The 15,151-nt window shown below is 44.1% G+C and overlaps 1 protein-coding gene across 4 annotated transcripts in view; it reads left to right on the top strand.

Annotated features, from left to right (window-relative positions):
• PLEKHM3 (pleckstrin homology domain containing M3) overlaps positions 1 to 15,151 on the top strand; it is a 129,565-nt gene that overhangs the window by 566 nt on the left and 113,848 nt on the right. For all 4 annotated transcript variants that reach the window (XM_053282784.1, XM_053282783.1, XM_053282786.1 and 1 more), the window contains exon 2: positions 13,991 to 14,894. In XM_053282784.1, coding sequence (XP_053138759.1) covers positions 14,294 to 14,894 — 601 coding nt within the window. In that variant the 5' untranslated portion in view covers positions 13,991 to 14,293. The remainder of the gene's footprint in view (positions 1 to 13,990; positions 14,895 to 15,151) is intronic.

Genomic DNA, 15,151 nt, shown 5'->3' with positions numbered 1-15,151 from the left:
TATTTGTGTTCTTGTGCCTGAAATACTTTTGATCTCCTTAAATTAAGCAAATTTAGGTCACTTGATGGTTGTAGATCATTCTTTTGTCAAAGTAATTCTATGTCACTTTGACAAGAGAATCACAACAGTAACTGCACAAAGCAGTTATGTAGTCAGCTTTTGTGTAGAATTTGGTAAAAATGTGTATTTTTTATTTATTATAGTAGTTGACTTTGTGACTGGTGAATAGTTTTTATTATGTTCTTTATTTTAACTCCATCCTCCTCCAAGGAACTCAGGGCAAAATACAAGATTCTTCCTCCACCCCATCTTCTTCATTGTCTCAGTAATCCTGTAGTTAGCCTGTATGTGACTGGCTCAAGATCACCCAGTGAGCTTCATGGCTGAGTGAGGATTCGAACCCAGATCTTCACAATCCTAGTGTGACACTTTAACCACTATACCACACTTGCCATCACTTTCCAGTGCATCATATCTATTGTCAAGATAAGGCATTTAAATACTTAAAGAAGGAGAACTCAAATAATATTTGTTAGTATATCATCTGATCTTACCATACCACCATAAGGACTGCAGACTTCTTTGCAAGAGCATATATAACTTAATTCTACAATGCAAAGTGCTAAGAAAATATCTATTTATGACAACCAATCCTGGTGACTCCAGTAGATATGAGTATATGTTAATATAGCCATTTAATAATGGACATGTGGCTTTAGGAAAATGATTGTTGAGAATGCAATTCGAGATATATTTATTTGTGAATCAATCTAATTGACTTGTGAGTGAGAAGATTGGCATCCATCTTCTTTTTACTAAGTTTTGTATTTGATCCCTAGTTGTTTTCACTGCCACAAATTCTTGACAATAGCCAATACAAGGTAAAACTCAACATTGCCCGAATGATACAAGATTAAGTAAGTAGTGAGTAATAACATGCCATCAGACTTTTATTTTTGACAGATATTGCCTAGATAGAAAGTGAACTAGCTTGATCTACTTGTTAACAGTCAACTTTTATACTATGGAGACGTAAAAGGAGCCATTTTATAAGGAAGGATAGATCCATCCTTCTCTTAGTAGTGCCATTTAAGACAGGCATAGATAGAATGGCCTCTAAGACTGGGCTGGGGCAGAGGGATGTAAAGTATGAGTGGGTAAGGAGGTTTGAAAAATGTGTATGGGCTTGCAGTTGTAAATTTATTTGCAAGTCTGCTCTTGATATGCCAGTGCCATCCTACATCCTGTTCAGAATTGTACTCTTACCACTCAAGGATGCAGAAGGAAAATCCAGATCAGCCATAGTCAGCTGAAAGAGGAGGAGGACACCTCCCCATGTTGTGTTTTCCTCTCTCTTCAGCTGTACTTGGCCTATCTATTTCTTTAAAAAAAGACAATTTAAATGCTGCCTATTCAACTTCTAAACTGCCCTTGAAATCAGGGCTCGAATAATCCTGAGTACCCGGTCAGCTTAAAAAAAATGATGCTGACACCAAATATATCTAAAATATTGTTCCAGGTTTGGCCATGATATTACTCCTTTTGGAATTTACTTCAAACTGATGGGTAGACACATCTGTAGCAGCCCAAATACAGTGCTGCTGGCATGAGAGTTTCACTCTACAGCCTATTTCTCTCTCTCTTCCTGGTTCAGCTTTAAGAGCCATCTAACTGAAAGTGTTAAAAATGGAAACAAGGTTGCTCACAGCCATCTCCTCATCCCCCCTGGCTCAATGACCTCATCTCTAGCAGTGTCTGTTCCCATTATAGTATGACTTGCTTTTATTTGTGCTGAGCTTAGTGTTGCTTCTGTAGCAAGCAGAAATACTATATATATGCAAGTGTTTGTTTTGCAGAGGTGTGAGAGATACACACACACACATACATATACATAAACATACACATTTATTTGTAAGTATCTCTAAGTAGCTCACTGGGAGAGGAGAGCTGGTCTTGTGATAGGTAGCATGACTTGTCCCCTTAGCTAAGCGGCATCTGCCCTGGTTGCATTTGAATGGGAGACTAGAAGTGTGGGCATTGTAAGATTCAGCCCCTGGTGGCGCAGTGGTAAAACTGCCGCCCTGTAACCAGAAGGTTACAAGTTCGATCCTGACCAGGGGCTCAAGGTTGACTCAGCCTTCCATCCTTCCGAGGTCGGTAAAATGAGTACCCAGAATGTTGGGGGCAATATGCTAAATCATTGTAAACCGCTTAGAGAGCTCTGGCTATAGAGCGGTATATAAATGTAAGTGCTATACTCCCCTCAGGGGATGGAGCCGCTCTGGGAAGAGCAGAAGGTTCCAAGTTCCCTCCCTGGCATCTCCAAAATAGGACAAGAATTTTTTTTTTAATAGGACAAGAATTTTTTATTGAACCAACAAACTACCAAAGCATACATTACGTTGCCAAAGCACAATTATATACAAAGTGGATTTGGAAACCCACAAGGTTATGAAGTATATGCAGGTAGTACTGTAACTCGGGGGTGGAGGATTACAAGGCACATCAGGTAATCGGGGGTGGGGGGTTTAAGTCCGACGTCCATTTCCACAATTTGTCCCATTGCTGTTTAGAAGAGATACACTTGTCTCTTTGCACATAACCATACAAACTTTTCCAGAAGAGATTTACTGTCTCATCTGCGTGAACCTCTTGGTCGCGTCTTCCTTCCCTATTCCTATGCAGGAGCATTGCATAAATGACATACAGGTTTACTAACCTGATTACTAGAAGGGGAACGTTCCAGTTTCCTAGTATGAGGGCACCCATTCCGTCCCGTTTCCTTGAAGGTTTCTTTCTGGGACCTCGAAAGGAGGTTCTATCGCTCAAACCCGAGGTTAGTTCTTCCCAAGTCTGTTTTTCCAAATCAGGCCACTCTAACAGTTTGCTTACTCCCTGCCTCACTCTTTTGGCTACCACACACTCTTTTAAGAAATGTGAGTGGGTTTCCCTGAATGTTTTACCTAGCTCACTAGCTTTCTGTTTGTTTTATATACTTACTCTCATGAAGTGGCTAGTTTTAGCATTGCTAGATGTGTAGTGCAGCAGAGAAATGCCTGACTAACAAGAAGAAGGTTGCCGGTTTGAATCCACACTAGTTCTACATCGGGCAGTAGCAATATAGGAAGATGCGGAAAGGCATCATCTCATACTGCATGGGAGGAGGCAGCGGTAAACCCAGCCTGTATTCTACCAAAGAAAACCACAGGGCTTTGTGGCCGCCAGGAGTCGAAATCGACTTGACGGCACACTTTACTTATTTAGATGTAATTAGCTCTAGGTGAAGCGGAGTATGAATGAAAAGTTAGTTATGTGACTTTGATTTTAATTTTATTATTATTATTATTAATTCAATTTCTATACCGCCCTTCCAAAAATGTCTCAGGGCGGTTTACACAGAGAAATAATAAATAAATAAGATGGCTCCCTGTCCCCAAAGGGCTCACATTCTAAAAAGAAACACAAGATAGACACCAGCAGTAGTCACTGGAGGTACAGTGCTGGGGGTGGATAGGGCCAGTTACTCTCCCCCTGCTAAATAGAATCACCACAGTAATTTTATTTGTAATTGCAATGTCTTATTTAATGTTTGTTATTGAATAGTATGCTTGGTATGCTAAATCTTATTTTGATAAAATTGAATGGGTAGGATGGCTTTAAAAAAAAAGAGTTTGAAAAATAGAGGAAGAGAAAGGATAAAATCATGGCTAGGAAGAGAGTCACCATGCAACTTCAGACTAGTTGTAGAACAGTTTGTATCCTCTTAATGTGGGTTCACGGTTTATGTTTGATGTTTCTTGCTTGGTGGCAGGCCCCAGCTTCTGATAGATTAGAACAGGGCTGCTCAACTTCAGCCCTCCTGCATATATTGGCCTACAACTCCCATCATCCCTGACTATTTGCCGCTGTGTCTTGAAATTATGGGAGCTGTAGTCCAACAAGTGCTGGCATGCTGAAGTTGTGCTGCTCTGGATTAAAAGCATACTGTTGTGGAGGGAGGGAAGTTGATTAAAATCTTCCATCTGTTCTGGAGAGCTGGTCTTGTGGTAGCAAGCATCACTTGTCCCCTTAGCTAAGCAGGGTCTACCCTGGTTTGCATATGAATGGAAGACTTGATGTGTGAGCACTGTAAGATATTCTCCTTAGGGGATGGAGCCACTCTGGGAAGAGCAGAAGGTTCCAAGTTCCCTTCCTGGCAGCATCTCCAAGATAGGGCTGAGAGAGATTCCTGCCTGCAACCTTGGAGAAGCCACTGCCAGTCTGGGTAGACAATACTGAGCTAGATGGACTTATGGTCTGACTTAGTATAGCTTCCTATGTTCCTACATTTAAGAAATATGAGAGTGTATAATAATGTATCAGATTATGTCTGAGCATTCCTAGCTTTGTAGAAAGGTTTGATACTTGAAACATGTGCATAAATGCTTAGTCCAGATGATGGCACACAGAATGCTTTGGAAAGGTCACTGCACCACATGTGTTCCCTGGTCAGTCATTGTTTTGTCTTGTATTCAATCTTTACACTGAGCGGCTTGTTCTTTCCATAACCCTGGGCTAGATGGAGTTGTTTCAAACTGGAAGTCATTGTGAAACAAGCAGGAAGTGATGCAAACTGCTAATCACAACAATTTCTTCCAGGGGAGAAGCACACATTTTGTATTGCTAAATACTAATAAAATTGGCTAAGTCAGGAAGGATCTCCATAAAGCTGTACAAACAGTAGTTTGGCAGCCAAGTGAAGGGGGTGTCTTCATATTACCAATAGCCCTGCTAAGGACCAATATTACCAATAGCCCTGCTAAGGACCTCAGAGCTTTGGGGTGATATTAGCATGTGTAAATGGCAGTTCTGTTTCATTCTTTGTTTCTGCATTTTAAGTCATGCTTGTATGAGAGGCAGAGTGGTTTAACATACTGCTGAATATTGTTAGTAGATCATTGTGAAGAAGGATGGATGTCATGTTTTTCTGATAATGAATTTAGCACATCACATTGATAGATGTCTTTGGGATCCTTCTTGTTTGGATTATGCCTGGCTTAATTAAGAACAGGTTGTCTGTCTCTATGGAGCTACGGTGAATATCTGGCTCACCGTGTATATGCATGGGGACTATTCTGGATTAAAGCCCAGCTGAACTCTAGTTTCAGTTGCTGGGATTACAGAGCAGAAGTATTGATTTGTTTTTGGCTAGCTTCGTCTGTGAGCTAACTGGGACTAAGAAGAAGAACCAATGATCACTGCAAACTTGAGAGAAGGATCAAATTTGTTAGTACAGGGGAACTTGCTCCATCCACTCATTCCAATAATACATGGAGAATAGCAAGTGAACAGGGCTCTTGATTCATTGGAAAGAGGTATTTGAGGACACTGTAGTGGTGAAGATACTACCTGCCTTCCAACAGTGACACAGAGTAGCTTCCCATTCAGAGGTACACCTAGGTAATTTTGGCGCCTGGACTTAGAGGCCTTTTGCCCGCCCCCTGCCAGATAAGCATCATCCCCCTGTACATAAATGCACACAGAGAGTGACACACCATATATTTAAGACATATTTTTAACAGAGAATTTTAAAACTCTCTTAAAACACACACAAACAAATCAAACTCAGCAGCATGGGTTAACTAGCAACTTTAAAGTTGTGGATTTTAAACAAATGCAGTGGCAATAAACAGCCAGTTTCTGGGAGAGGGGGAAACCCTACTCAAAACCGCACTAGACAGGGACACAGAAAGCTTCATTTGAAGGTCAGGGAGAGCTTCTAGTGAAGAAACTGAGGAAATATCTGGGAGAGTCTCCTCTTTTTGGATCTGGGTTAGATTCTCCAAGGTGGCAATGACCAGTCTAGGCAAACTGTGGCAAACCCCATTTTGTTTCAGGTCTTCCAACAGGACCTCTCTGGGTCACCTTGCTTTTCTCTACATCCTGCTCGAGCCTAGCTCCTCTGAGGACTGTAAGGAGGAAGACAGATGCACCTACAAGCTGACTTGCTGCTGCTGCTCAGCGAAGACAAGCACAAATCGCTACTCCTGCTCTGAGATCTTAAATGATCTTAAAAGAGCATTTGGGGCCCCTCAGGGTGTGGGGGACCAAACCTTTGCCCGGAAGTCCAGGGGAAGGGTGGTGCTGTTCCCATCGATGGAGCAATATGTCTCTTGTGCCTAGAGAGCATGCAGAGATGTACTATATTCCCCAGGAGCCCTTGTGTAGCGAATTAAAGCCTTTGTCTCAGAGCAAGCTCACGTGGGGGCGGGGGGAATGCTGAATCATCGTGGCTGAGCTGCCTGGATAGGCTTCTCCTAAAACTATCTGTATTATCGGTATCATTGTCAAAATGCTGCTACTGCCACCCCTTTTTGTCTACAGAAACTCTCTGGGCTTGGGGTGGGATAACCCAGAAAAGAAAGCTCTCTTAATTTGGCTGTTGGACAAGTACAAAAATCCACCACATGCAAGCCTACATGTGGTGAGCAAACCGATAGCTGCGGAACGTTTGAGGATGTGTTTGTACCAGAGATATCCGCTCCCCACCCTTTTCCTGAGTTAAAAACCAACTTGGAGAGGCTTGTAAAAAGAAAAGAACTTTTAAAAACCCAGTTTTACTCAATTACTACAGACTGCTTCCATCTGAGGCTTTTTCTCAGACATAGGGAGGTCATCCTCAACACTGGATTATCGTCCATCACATGCTCTGAGAGACAGGAACCAATCAAATAGTTCAGTAGGCTGGTTCCTTATTAAGTAGTGGCTGCCACTCTATCCCCAGCTCCATTCCTGTCTGCTCTGGAAGATAGTGTTGGTTACGAGCTCCGTAGCACTTTAAAAATTTGGACAGACTAGTCAGCATCTTGCTTCTTGTTTCAAACCTTATTCCTTTCTCATGCTTGTGTGTGAAGGTGGGAAGGGAATCTAGTGTTTAATTTGCTAAATTTGAAAGCTCCTTAAGTTTGGGGTTGGTTTATTTGCCTACATGAGACATGGAAGTGTCTCATTTGGGGGATATGCTTGGGGGCGGATCTCTTTCTGAAGGGCCCCAGAGCGTCAGTTAAGAAGCCTCTAGTGCAGACCTGCTCAACTTAGGCCCCCCAGATGTTTTTGGACTACACCTCCCATAATCCCCAGCCACAGTAGCCAATAGCCAAGGATTATGGGAGTTGTAGGCCAACATCTGCAGGAGGGCCAAAGTTGAGCAGGCCTGCTCTAGCGGGTGCGAAATGTTCATGTTCTGTCTCCCTGAAAAGAACTTGGGAGGCTGGTCCAGCTCAGTCCTCCGCAGCAATCAGGGATATCCCTCTCATGCTGAGTCTTCTGAGCTGCTTTAAAAAGCAACAAAGAAGTCCAAGCACCTGAAAGGGTGGGGTGGGGTGAGAATCTAAGAAATGTTCCAAAAAGACCGTTACTGACATTGACCTCAGCGAACAGCTTGTGGTACAAGTAGTGTACAAACAGCCCCACTATTTACCACCTGATTCTCAGGTCTTTACAGTGCCCACAGGACTGGTGGCCAGTTCGGGCACGCTCTCTGCTCCACCCACGTCTTCTGCCTGTATTTCTCAGGCTATTTCAAACGCGAATGCCACATTTTGCTGGTAGTGATGAAAATATGTTTTGTCAGCCTTATTCAAAGGAGAATCATCAGTATTTGGGGGGATTGCTTTCTATACAATTTGACTAATAGAAACCACTGTAGCACGGTGTGATAGTTTTTCCACTGTCATGTTAAGAGATGCTGAGTCATGTCTTCCTACCATAGTGTTATGATTTATAACCAAAATATATTTCTTGGCTGTAGAATAGTTTTGGATGACCATTAAAGTTCCAGCAAAAGATGTAGATATTCTATAATGAGATAATGCCAGCCCAACAGAAATGGATCACTAAGGGTGCTAGCCAATTAAAGTTGCTTACACAATTAACCTTATGTACATTAGCATTGATCTATTAGCCCTTTTCATTGCTTTCTTAAAATATGAAAATAATTCATCGCACGATGTTTGATAAATTGGCGGCTTTGCAAGTTGCCAGGTTTTGTTTTGTTTTGTTTAACTCAAGTTGTTCGTTGACTGGCAGACATGTTCTTTAAATCAAGAGAGGTAAACAGATGGCCACAGTACTCTTGGCTCTGAAACAAATCAGGTAAACAAGTATTTGTAATACCTGGTATTACAAAACCAGGTATATAGCCAGCCATCTAGAACATGTCCCCCCACCCCCAGTGTATGTTTATTAATAATGGTGACTGATAAATATACGTGAATAAATCAGGGTACTTGGACACTGTTGCAAAGGATCTCTGAGATCAAGAAAATACTGATTTTTCAAGCAGTTCTAAAGGAAAACTAGAGAGGGGAAAGCTATTTGGACTTACAACACACACACACACCGCCCAAAGTATGGCCTCATTTATTCTCCCCCTTTCTTCTGAAGTCCAAGGCATGTGCGTTATTTTTCTTCCCCTGGTGAGAGAGGACAAATCTCAGGTTCAGCACAGTCTGCCCTGTCTTCACATTGCCTATACTTGGCCTGGTCTCCCTGGGTCAAAAGTGCTGCAGAGAAATTACTTATCCTTAATAAATAATTGAACAGGAAGCCAACGTTGACTGAGAAACAAGAGTTTGATATTTATTACTTAGTAAACATAGGCTAGCCACCTAATGGCTCAGTGGGGAAGTAACTTGCCTAGTGAGCAAGAGATTGCTGGTTCAGATCCCCTCTGATATGTTTCCCAGCTGTATCGGGCAGCAGCGATATAGGACGATGCTGAAAGGCATCATCTCAGAATGCGTGGGAGATGGCAATGGTAAACCCCTCCTGTATTCTACCAAAGACAACCACAGGCCTCTGTGGTCGCCAGGAGTTGACACCAACTCGATAGTGCAACTTTACCTTTACTTTAAACATAGGCTAAGACAACAATAAACAGGTGAACTGTCTCTTATGCAGAGAGAGGGAGAACCTCTCAGTTTTAAATTTTAGTCAGCAAGTAAGGAACAGACTGTGCGTTTTGGGTTTTTTTCTGTTTTGTTTTTGGCCCAAATCCGAAACACCCCCGTTTTGTTCTTTGTTCGAAATCAGCCAATCCAAAACACACCAGTTTTGTTCTTTGTTCGAATTTGTAAAATCCGAATCCGAAACGTTTTGGATTTTTAAAAATGGCCATGGGGAAAAACTAGTGGGTGGGGGTGGTAGTGCCCAATGGGTGGAAACTATCACCCAAATTTCAGAGGAATTGGGCAAAGGGCTGATTTTTGGTGAATTTTTGAAGTATATGATTTTTCCCATAGGGAAGAATGGAGGTTTCAGCAAAAGTATAGCTTAATGTTGGGGGGAAAGGGGTGGCCCAGAGCTGAGTAGGGTGGGTGGTAGTGCCCAGTGGGGGCAAGGAAGCTGCCAGAATTATTTCAAAGGAATTCGGCAGAGGGCTGATTTTTAAAGATGTAATGGAGTTTGCGTGTCTGTAAAGTTCTTCCCCATAGGGAATGATGGACCTCTATAATTCCTGCACTTGGGGGGCACCAGGGTGGCCCAGAGTGAGTGGTGATGTAGAGTACATAGGGTGCCAACCACCCCCATGGGTTGCTAACCCATGGGGTACTGGGTTTTGTTGTTTCTGAGATGTTTGAGTGTAGATTCAGATTCTCTGGTAGCATATGAGAGTAGATTCATGGTTTGTCATTGAAAATATCATATGCTACCAGAGAATCTATACTCAGAACACCTCAGAAACAACAGAACCCAGCACCCCATGGGTTGGCAACCTGTGTGCACTACACCACCACTCGCTCCCGGCTACCCCAGTGCCCCCTGGGTGGAGTTATGGGCCTTCTGAAATCTCCATTATTCCCTGGGGAATAACACCTTAAAGAAGCGTAAACTTCAACAATTCCTAATAAATCAGCCCTTTGCCCTATTCCTTTGGAATAGGGCAAGTGGCAGGCACCCCTTAGGCCCCCTTTCTGCCCCTTTCTGCCCCAAAGACATGTCAACTTCAGAAATTCTTTAAAAATCAGCCCTTTCCCCAATTCCTTTGGAATCTGGGTGGCAGCAGGCACCCATTGGGGCACTACTACCTGAACCACTCTTCTGCCCCCAAAGCCCCCTTCTGCCCCAAATCCACCACAAATAACACCAACATCACACATCAACAACAGCAGAGCTTTGGAAAAAATCAGGCAGATTTCCAAAGGTCATGCACATGCACATCCCCCCCCCCGCCCAAAATGCAATTGATCTACACACAACAGTGTGAAACAACAACGATGAAATGCACACTGCCCCACTGGCCAATGAGGGTAAATGCACACTGCCCCACTAGCCAATGAGGGTTAAAATTTACCCTTAAATTTACTTAAAAGGAATAAGGAGGCAATTGCCAGCAGATCAGCCCATGCTTTCGCTGGCCAATCTGCGGGCTGGAACGGCTGGAAATTCAAACAGATGTCAAAACTCAAAATGGAGACTGAAGGAGAAAGACTTTTTGTGATTGCAAAATGGAATTCCAAAGCAGCCGAAACAACAAAACATTTTGTATCCAAAACAGGGAAGTTTGTTTTGGCTACAAAATTTTCTGTTTTGAGCATTGGGTGTTTTGTTTTGGCTACAAAACAGCCGAAATGGCCTGTTTTGTGCACAAAACGTTTTGTATCCGAAACGAAACGCACATCCCTAGAAACCATGACTCCTCCCCCAAGCCAGTACATAGAGACATTAACATAGAGAAGCGTGCCCCATACAAAGAACTGAGACAGTAAGGTCGTTCACAGCACACAGTGGGTGGGGAGGTGAAGGCTGGGTAAACTCACCTTCCTCCCAGAGGAGCGAGTTCTTGTTTTGGGAGTGCGAACCACATTTCCAGATGACCAGTGCTGTGTGGCACAGCACACAGCTCTGGAGGCCAGGAAGATGTGTCCTGGCCTCCAGGAATCCCACAATGCATTGTGCGAGATGCACAATGCATTGGGGGATTCCCCCAAGAGACAGGCGCTCTAGGCACCCATCTCTGTGTGCCGCTGGGCTGGAAGCATACAAGCAGCAACACAAGCAGCAAGCCCAGGTTAAGGGAGCACTCGCTCCCTTAACCTTAGCTAGCAGCTGGGCTAAAAAGCCAGGCTAGGCAGCTTTCACACACAGCTTAGCCCTGGCTGGGCTTCCCTAGCCTGACTGCACATGAGAACAGCCTCACTGCCTTTGGCAAAATCCCAACAAAAAGTTATGCCTGCCCCTAGTGCACTGTTTTAACTAGGGATGTGCACGAACCAGCAGACAGCTGGTTCTGTAGGAAGGGTTACCTTTACGGATCGGGGAGGGTGCTTTTACCTGAGGCACTTCTGGTTTGACGGCAAGGAGGTACGCTGCCAGCCCACACCAGCGATTTTAAAGACTGTGCCATTGGGGGAAGTGTGTGTGTGGGGGGGGGTTGTTAAAACACCCTCCCTGGTGCCAAAACTCTGGCAGTGTTCCCTTTAACAGCGGTTCCCAGATGTTGTTGACTACAACTCCCATAACCCCCAAGCAAAAGCCATTGCAGCTGGGGATTCTGGGAGTTGTAGTCAACAACATCTGGGAATCCCTGTTAGAGGGAACACTGGCCGCCGGACCTTCAAACCGGTTCGGCTGTCCACAAAAGGACCACCAAACCAGTTCATGCACATCCCTAGTTTTAACCTTTGCTAACTGGGAAAGGAAACACTTTTAAAAGTGGTTGCTTTCTTATTTTTAGCAGGAGGAGAGCAGCAGTCCCTATTCTACCAGTGTAGTGTCCCTCCAGTGAATTTTGCTGCTGTGTTTCTTTTTAGGCTGATACCCTTTTGGGGCAGGTCACCATCTTCTCATTCATTTTGCGATGTATGCTGCTTTGAGAACTTTTATGTTGAAAAACAGTATATATGTATGGTTAATAATAACAAATACAGGGTATCTGAACCTGTTTATCTGTCTCTTGAGCAAATGTCTATAGAGTATGACGACGGTTCTGCCACCAAGTCTGCGATGTGCTTTTATAATTCAGAGACTAGTAACAGTGTAAGAAAGCCTGCCAATTTAAGGTTTCATGTTAAAAGAAGAAAATTAGGTTTCTGATCCTAATGGTTGTAGGAAGAAAGACAACTGGAAGTGTCAGGAAAGAAGTGTTGACTGGAGTTTAGAATCCAGAGAGTCAATAGCCCAAGTGGGAAAGAGAGAGTGCTTGCTGAGCTAGGTGTGCACAGAACAACAACAACAAAGCTCTGTGTGTGGGGGGGGGCGGGGGGGTATGTGCTTGGTGGAGCTGCCAAAGGATATTTTGGCAGCAAATATGTGAAACCTTGAAAGAAAGAGTCATCCTATTACAAATATACCAAAATATTTAGTGCTCAGTTCAATCCATGGGCACAATCAGGGCTGTCCTTAGAGGGTCTTGGCGGGGTGTGGGGCCCAGGGCAAATCAGCCAGTGGGGCCCAGGGCAAATCAACCCTAACCGGCCCCCTTGCAGTTCTAATGGGTGTTAAAATAGCGGGGCCCGGGGCAGTTGCCCTGCTTGCCATGCCCTAAGAACAGCCCTGGGCATAATTTGTTCCCTGGATATAAGAAGTTTATTATCATTCCTTTTCTGAGTTCGAATCCTCATTCAACCATGAAACTCACTGGGTGACTCTGGGCCAGTCATGTATCTCTCAACCTAACCTACCTCACAGGGTGGTTGCGAGGATAAAAATAAGCAGGTACACCGCTCTGAGCTTCTTGGAGGGAAAGCGGGTTATAAATGTAAATAAATAAATATTGAGTGGATCTGTATGTAGGAAAGGCCTGGAGACTATAGCTTGGTGCAGCCTCCACAAGTGTGTCGGCGAGCCCTGCCTCCTTCGTTAGCCCTGTCCTCAAAAGATGGTGCCCAGGGACAGCCTTTTTCTGACCACAGCTGCACTGTAAGGTGGGGGGAGATTTTCCTCATGCTACAAAAACATGGGCACTCCAGCATTCCCTACCACTGGGTGGATCTTTTCAGACAAATGCTGTCGTGGTGGTGACGGCGGCAGCAGTGGCAGTTAAGAGCATGTCAGCAGAGCTTCCAGGCATGCTTCCATGGGGCTATATTTGGGTACAGTGTCTATGGTTGGTGAGCCCTTGAACAGGGCTTTGGCCATGAAGCTCACTGGGTGAACTGGAACCGACTGCTCTCTCTCTCAGCCTAACCTGTTTCACAGGCTTTTAAGGACAGAGGGAGATAACTGTCCTCATGTGTAGGTTATAGAAGAATAACCATTGATTAGTTGCACTAAAAAAATGCAAGAGTCTTGTGACAACTTAAGGACTGTGACTTGTAGGCAGGAGCTTACTTCATCAGAGGCTTGAAAAGGCTGGATATATAATCTCATCAATGAGCCCCACTCTTTCCTCCCCGTCATTAAATAAGGTATTTTCTTTTGTAGATTTTTATTCTTGCTTACTTAGTAGCTTGACTCTTGCTTAGCTGATGCTCTGCTCTCTTTTGTATAGGTTTCAAGCAGTCCACAGGCACATTGTCCTGCCACCTTCTAAACTGACTAGGTCTTCGACCCATCCATTCCCTTCGTTTTAAAACCTCATTAGGTGTCTCTAGGCAGCGCCTACAGCCACACTTGCTGGTGTTCTTTTGCACACTCTGTGTCACTTTCTCTTCTCCCCTCCCCTGTATGCCTAGTTCCTTGATCCTCATTACTCTCTGACACCTGTCACGTCTCCCCTCTGACTCCTACATACCCTCTCCACCACTTGGGCTACATCCTGAGGTGGCCAGGCCCACAGGATTCAGGGACTTGCTTCACCACTTCTCTCCTTCAGCAATTCCAGTGCGGTTGTGACCCATACTTTGAGGGCCCCTAGCTCTTGACTGTTACGTTTTGGATGTAAGATGTGGAAAACTGATTGTGCCTCTCTACTAGTATTCCACATGCCCTGGGGTGTCTGGCCTCCAATGGAAGAGAGACTGTGTAAAAGAGCAACTTCACTAAAACAGTGTTGTATCGTGTTTTGCAGGAAAATCCAGATTCTGTGGACAATTTCTGCTGAATAGGCAACACCCTCCTAGCGTTTTTCACATGGTTACGTTTAGAAATCTAAACACAAGGACAAGTCATTTTTCATGAACACATTTGCAAATGGAAGTCAACCAAAGCAGCTGAAGTCAAATGCCAGTGGCAGCTCAAATTGCATTAATCCTGTAACTTCCAGGTTACATCAGGGCTGGAAACTCCAGAGGCAGCTTTCTCTTCTGTTGGTCACCTGGACATTTATATTGTGTCTCAGCAAAATACCTCCATTCTTCTGACCACAAATAAAATGGAAGCCTTAGAAGTTGATGACATCAGTCCTGCCTTGGAGGTGACTGAAGATTTCTTTAGTACCTTTGATGCTAAGCTAGAGAATGTGCAGCCACCAGAGGTTTATGGGATTCAGGAAGTTCCTGAACTGGTTGGACATGAGATGTTTAATAAGATCACAGCCTGTGGAGACTTGAGGAATGTTGCTTCTCTGGGGAAGAACAACCTTGTTTGGGAACACTGCAAAAATGGACTCTTGGAAACCAAAGTACAGGCGGCATTTTCTGCCAAAGAACAGTTTGGAGTGCAAAAGGGAACAGTTCCAGACAACCTCTCCTGGGTGGAACAGAAGGAAGCCTCAACTTTTAACATCTTTAACATTTGTCAGAGGAGAAGAGATAGGCCACGTTCTGTGAATGATATCATAGTGCAGAGCGAGGAAACTGCCACTTTCAAGCCAGGCCATAACCGCTCACGCTCAGATATCAGCCGTATTGATTGGGGTGTTGTCTTAGCCAGTGCACCTCCACAGCAGCCATCTAACCAGGGCAACAGATGTCCTAAACTTTCATTCGCACCAACTGGATTTAAAAAGGGAGAGGACATTCAAGGGAATACTGGTAAGCACTGATGCTTTGCAGGAGCTGTTTGACTTTTCCTTTTTAGTGCTTCTCTCCTCCTGAAAGAGAAAAAGAGGGGTTAGTGTCTAGTCTTCAGTTCCCAGCTCCATCATGGATTTAGGAAGTGGTCTCACGGAAGTTGTCTCTCAATCTTGATTTTCTATCTTTAAAACAGGAAAAATTAAACATGTACCTCAAATTGCTATGGGTGTGAATAGTCCTATTCTAAGGGGAGGGAGAGTCAAGATTTGGGCCAT

Source organism: Hemicordylus capensis, chromosome 1, assembly GCF_027244095.1.
Source record: "Hemicordylus capensis ecotype Gifberg chromosome 1, rHemCap1.1.pri, whole genome shotgun sequence".
In the NCBI taxonomy this organism is placed as follows: Eukaryota; Metazoa; Chordata; class Lepidosauria; order Squamata; family Cordylidae; genus Hemicordylus; species Hemicordylus capensis.
This window is presented reverse-complemented; position numbering and strand designations above follow the sequence as displayed.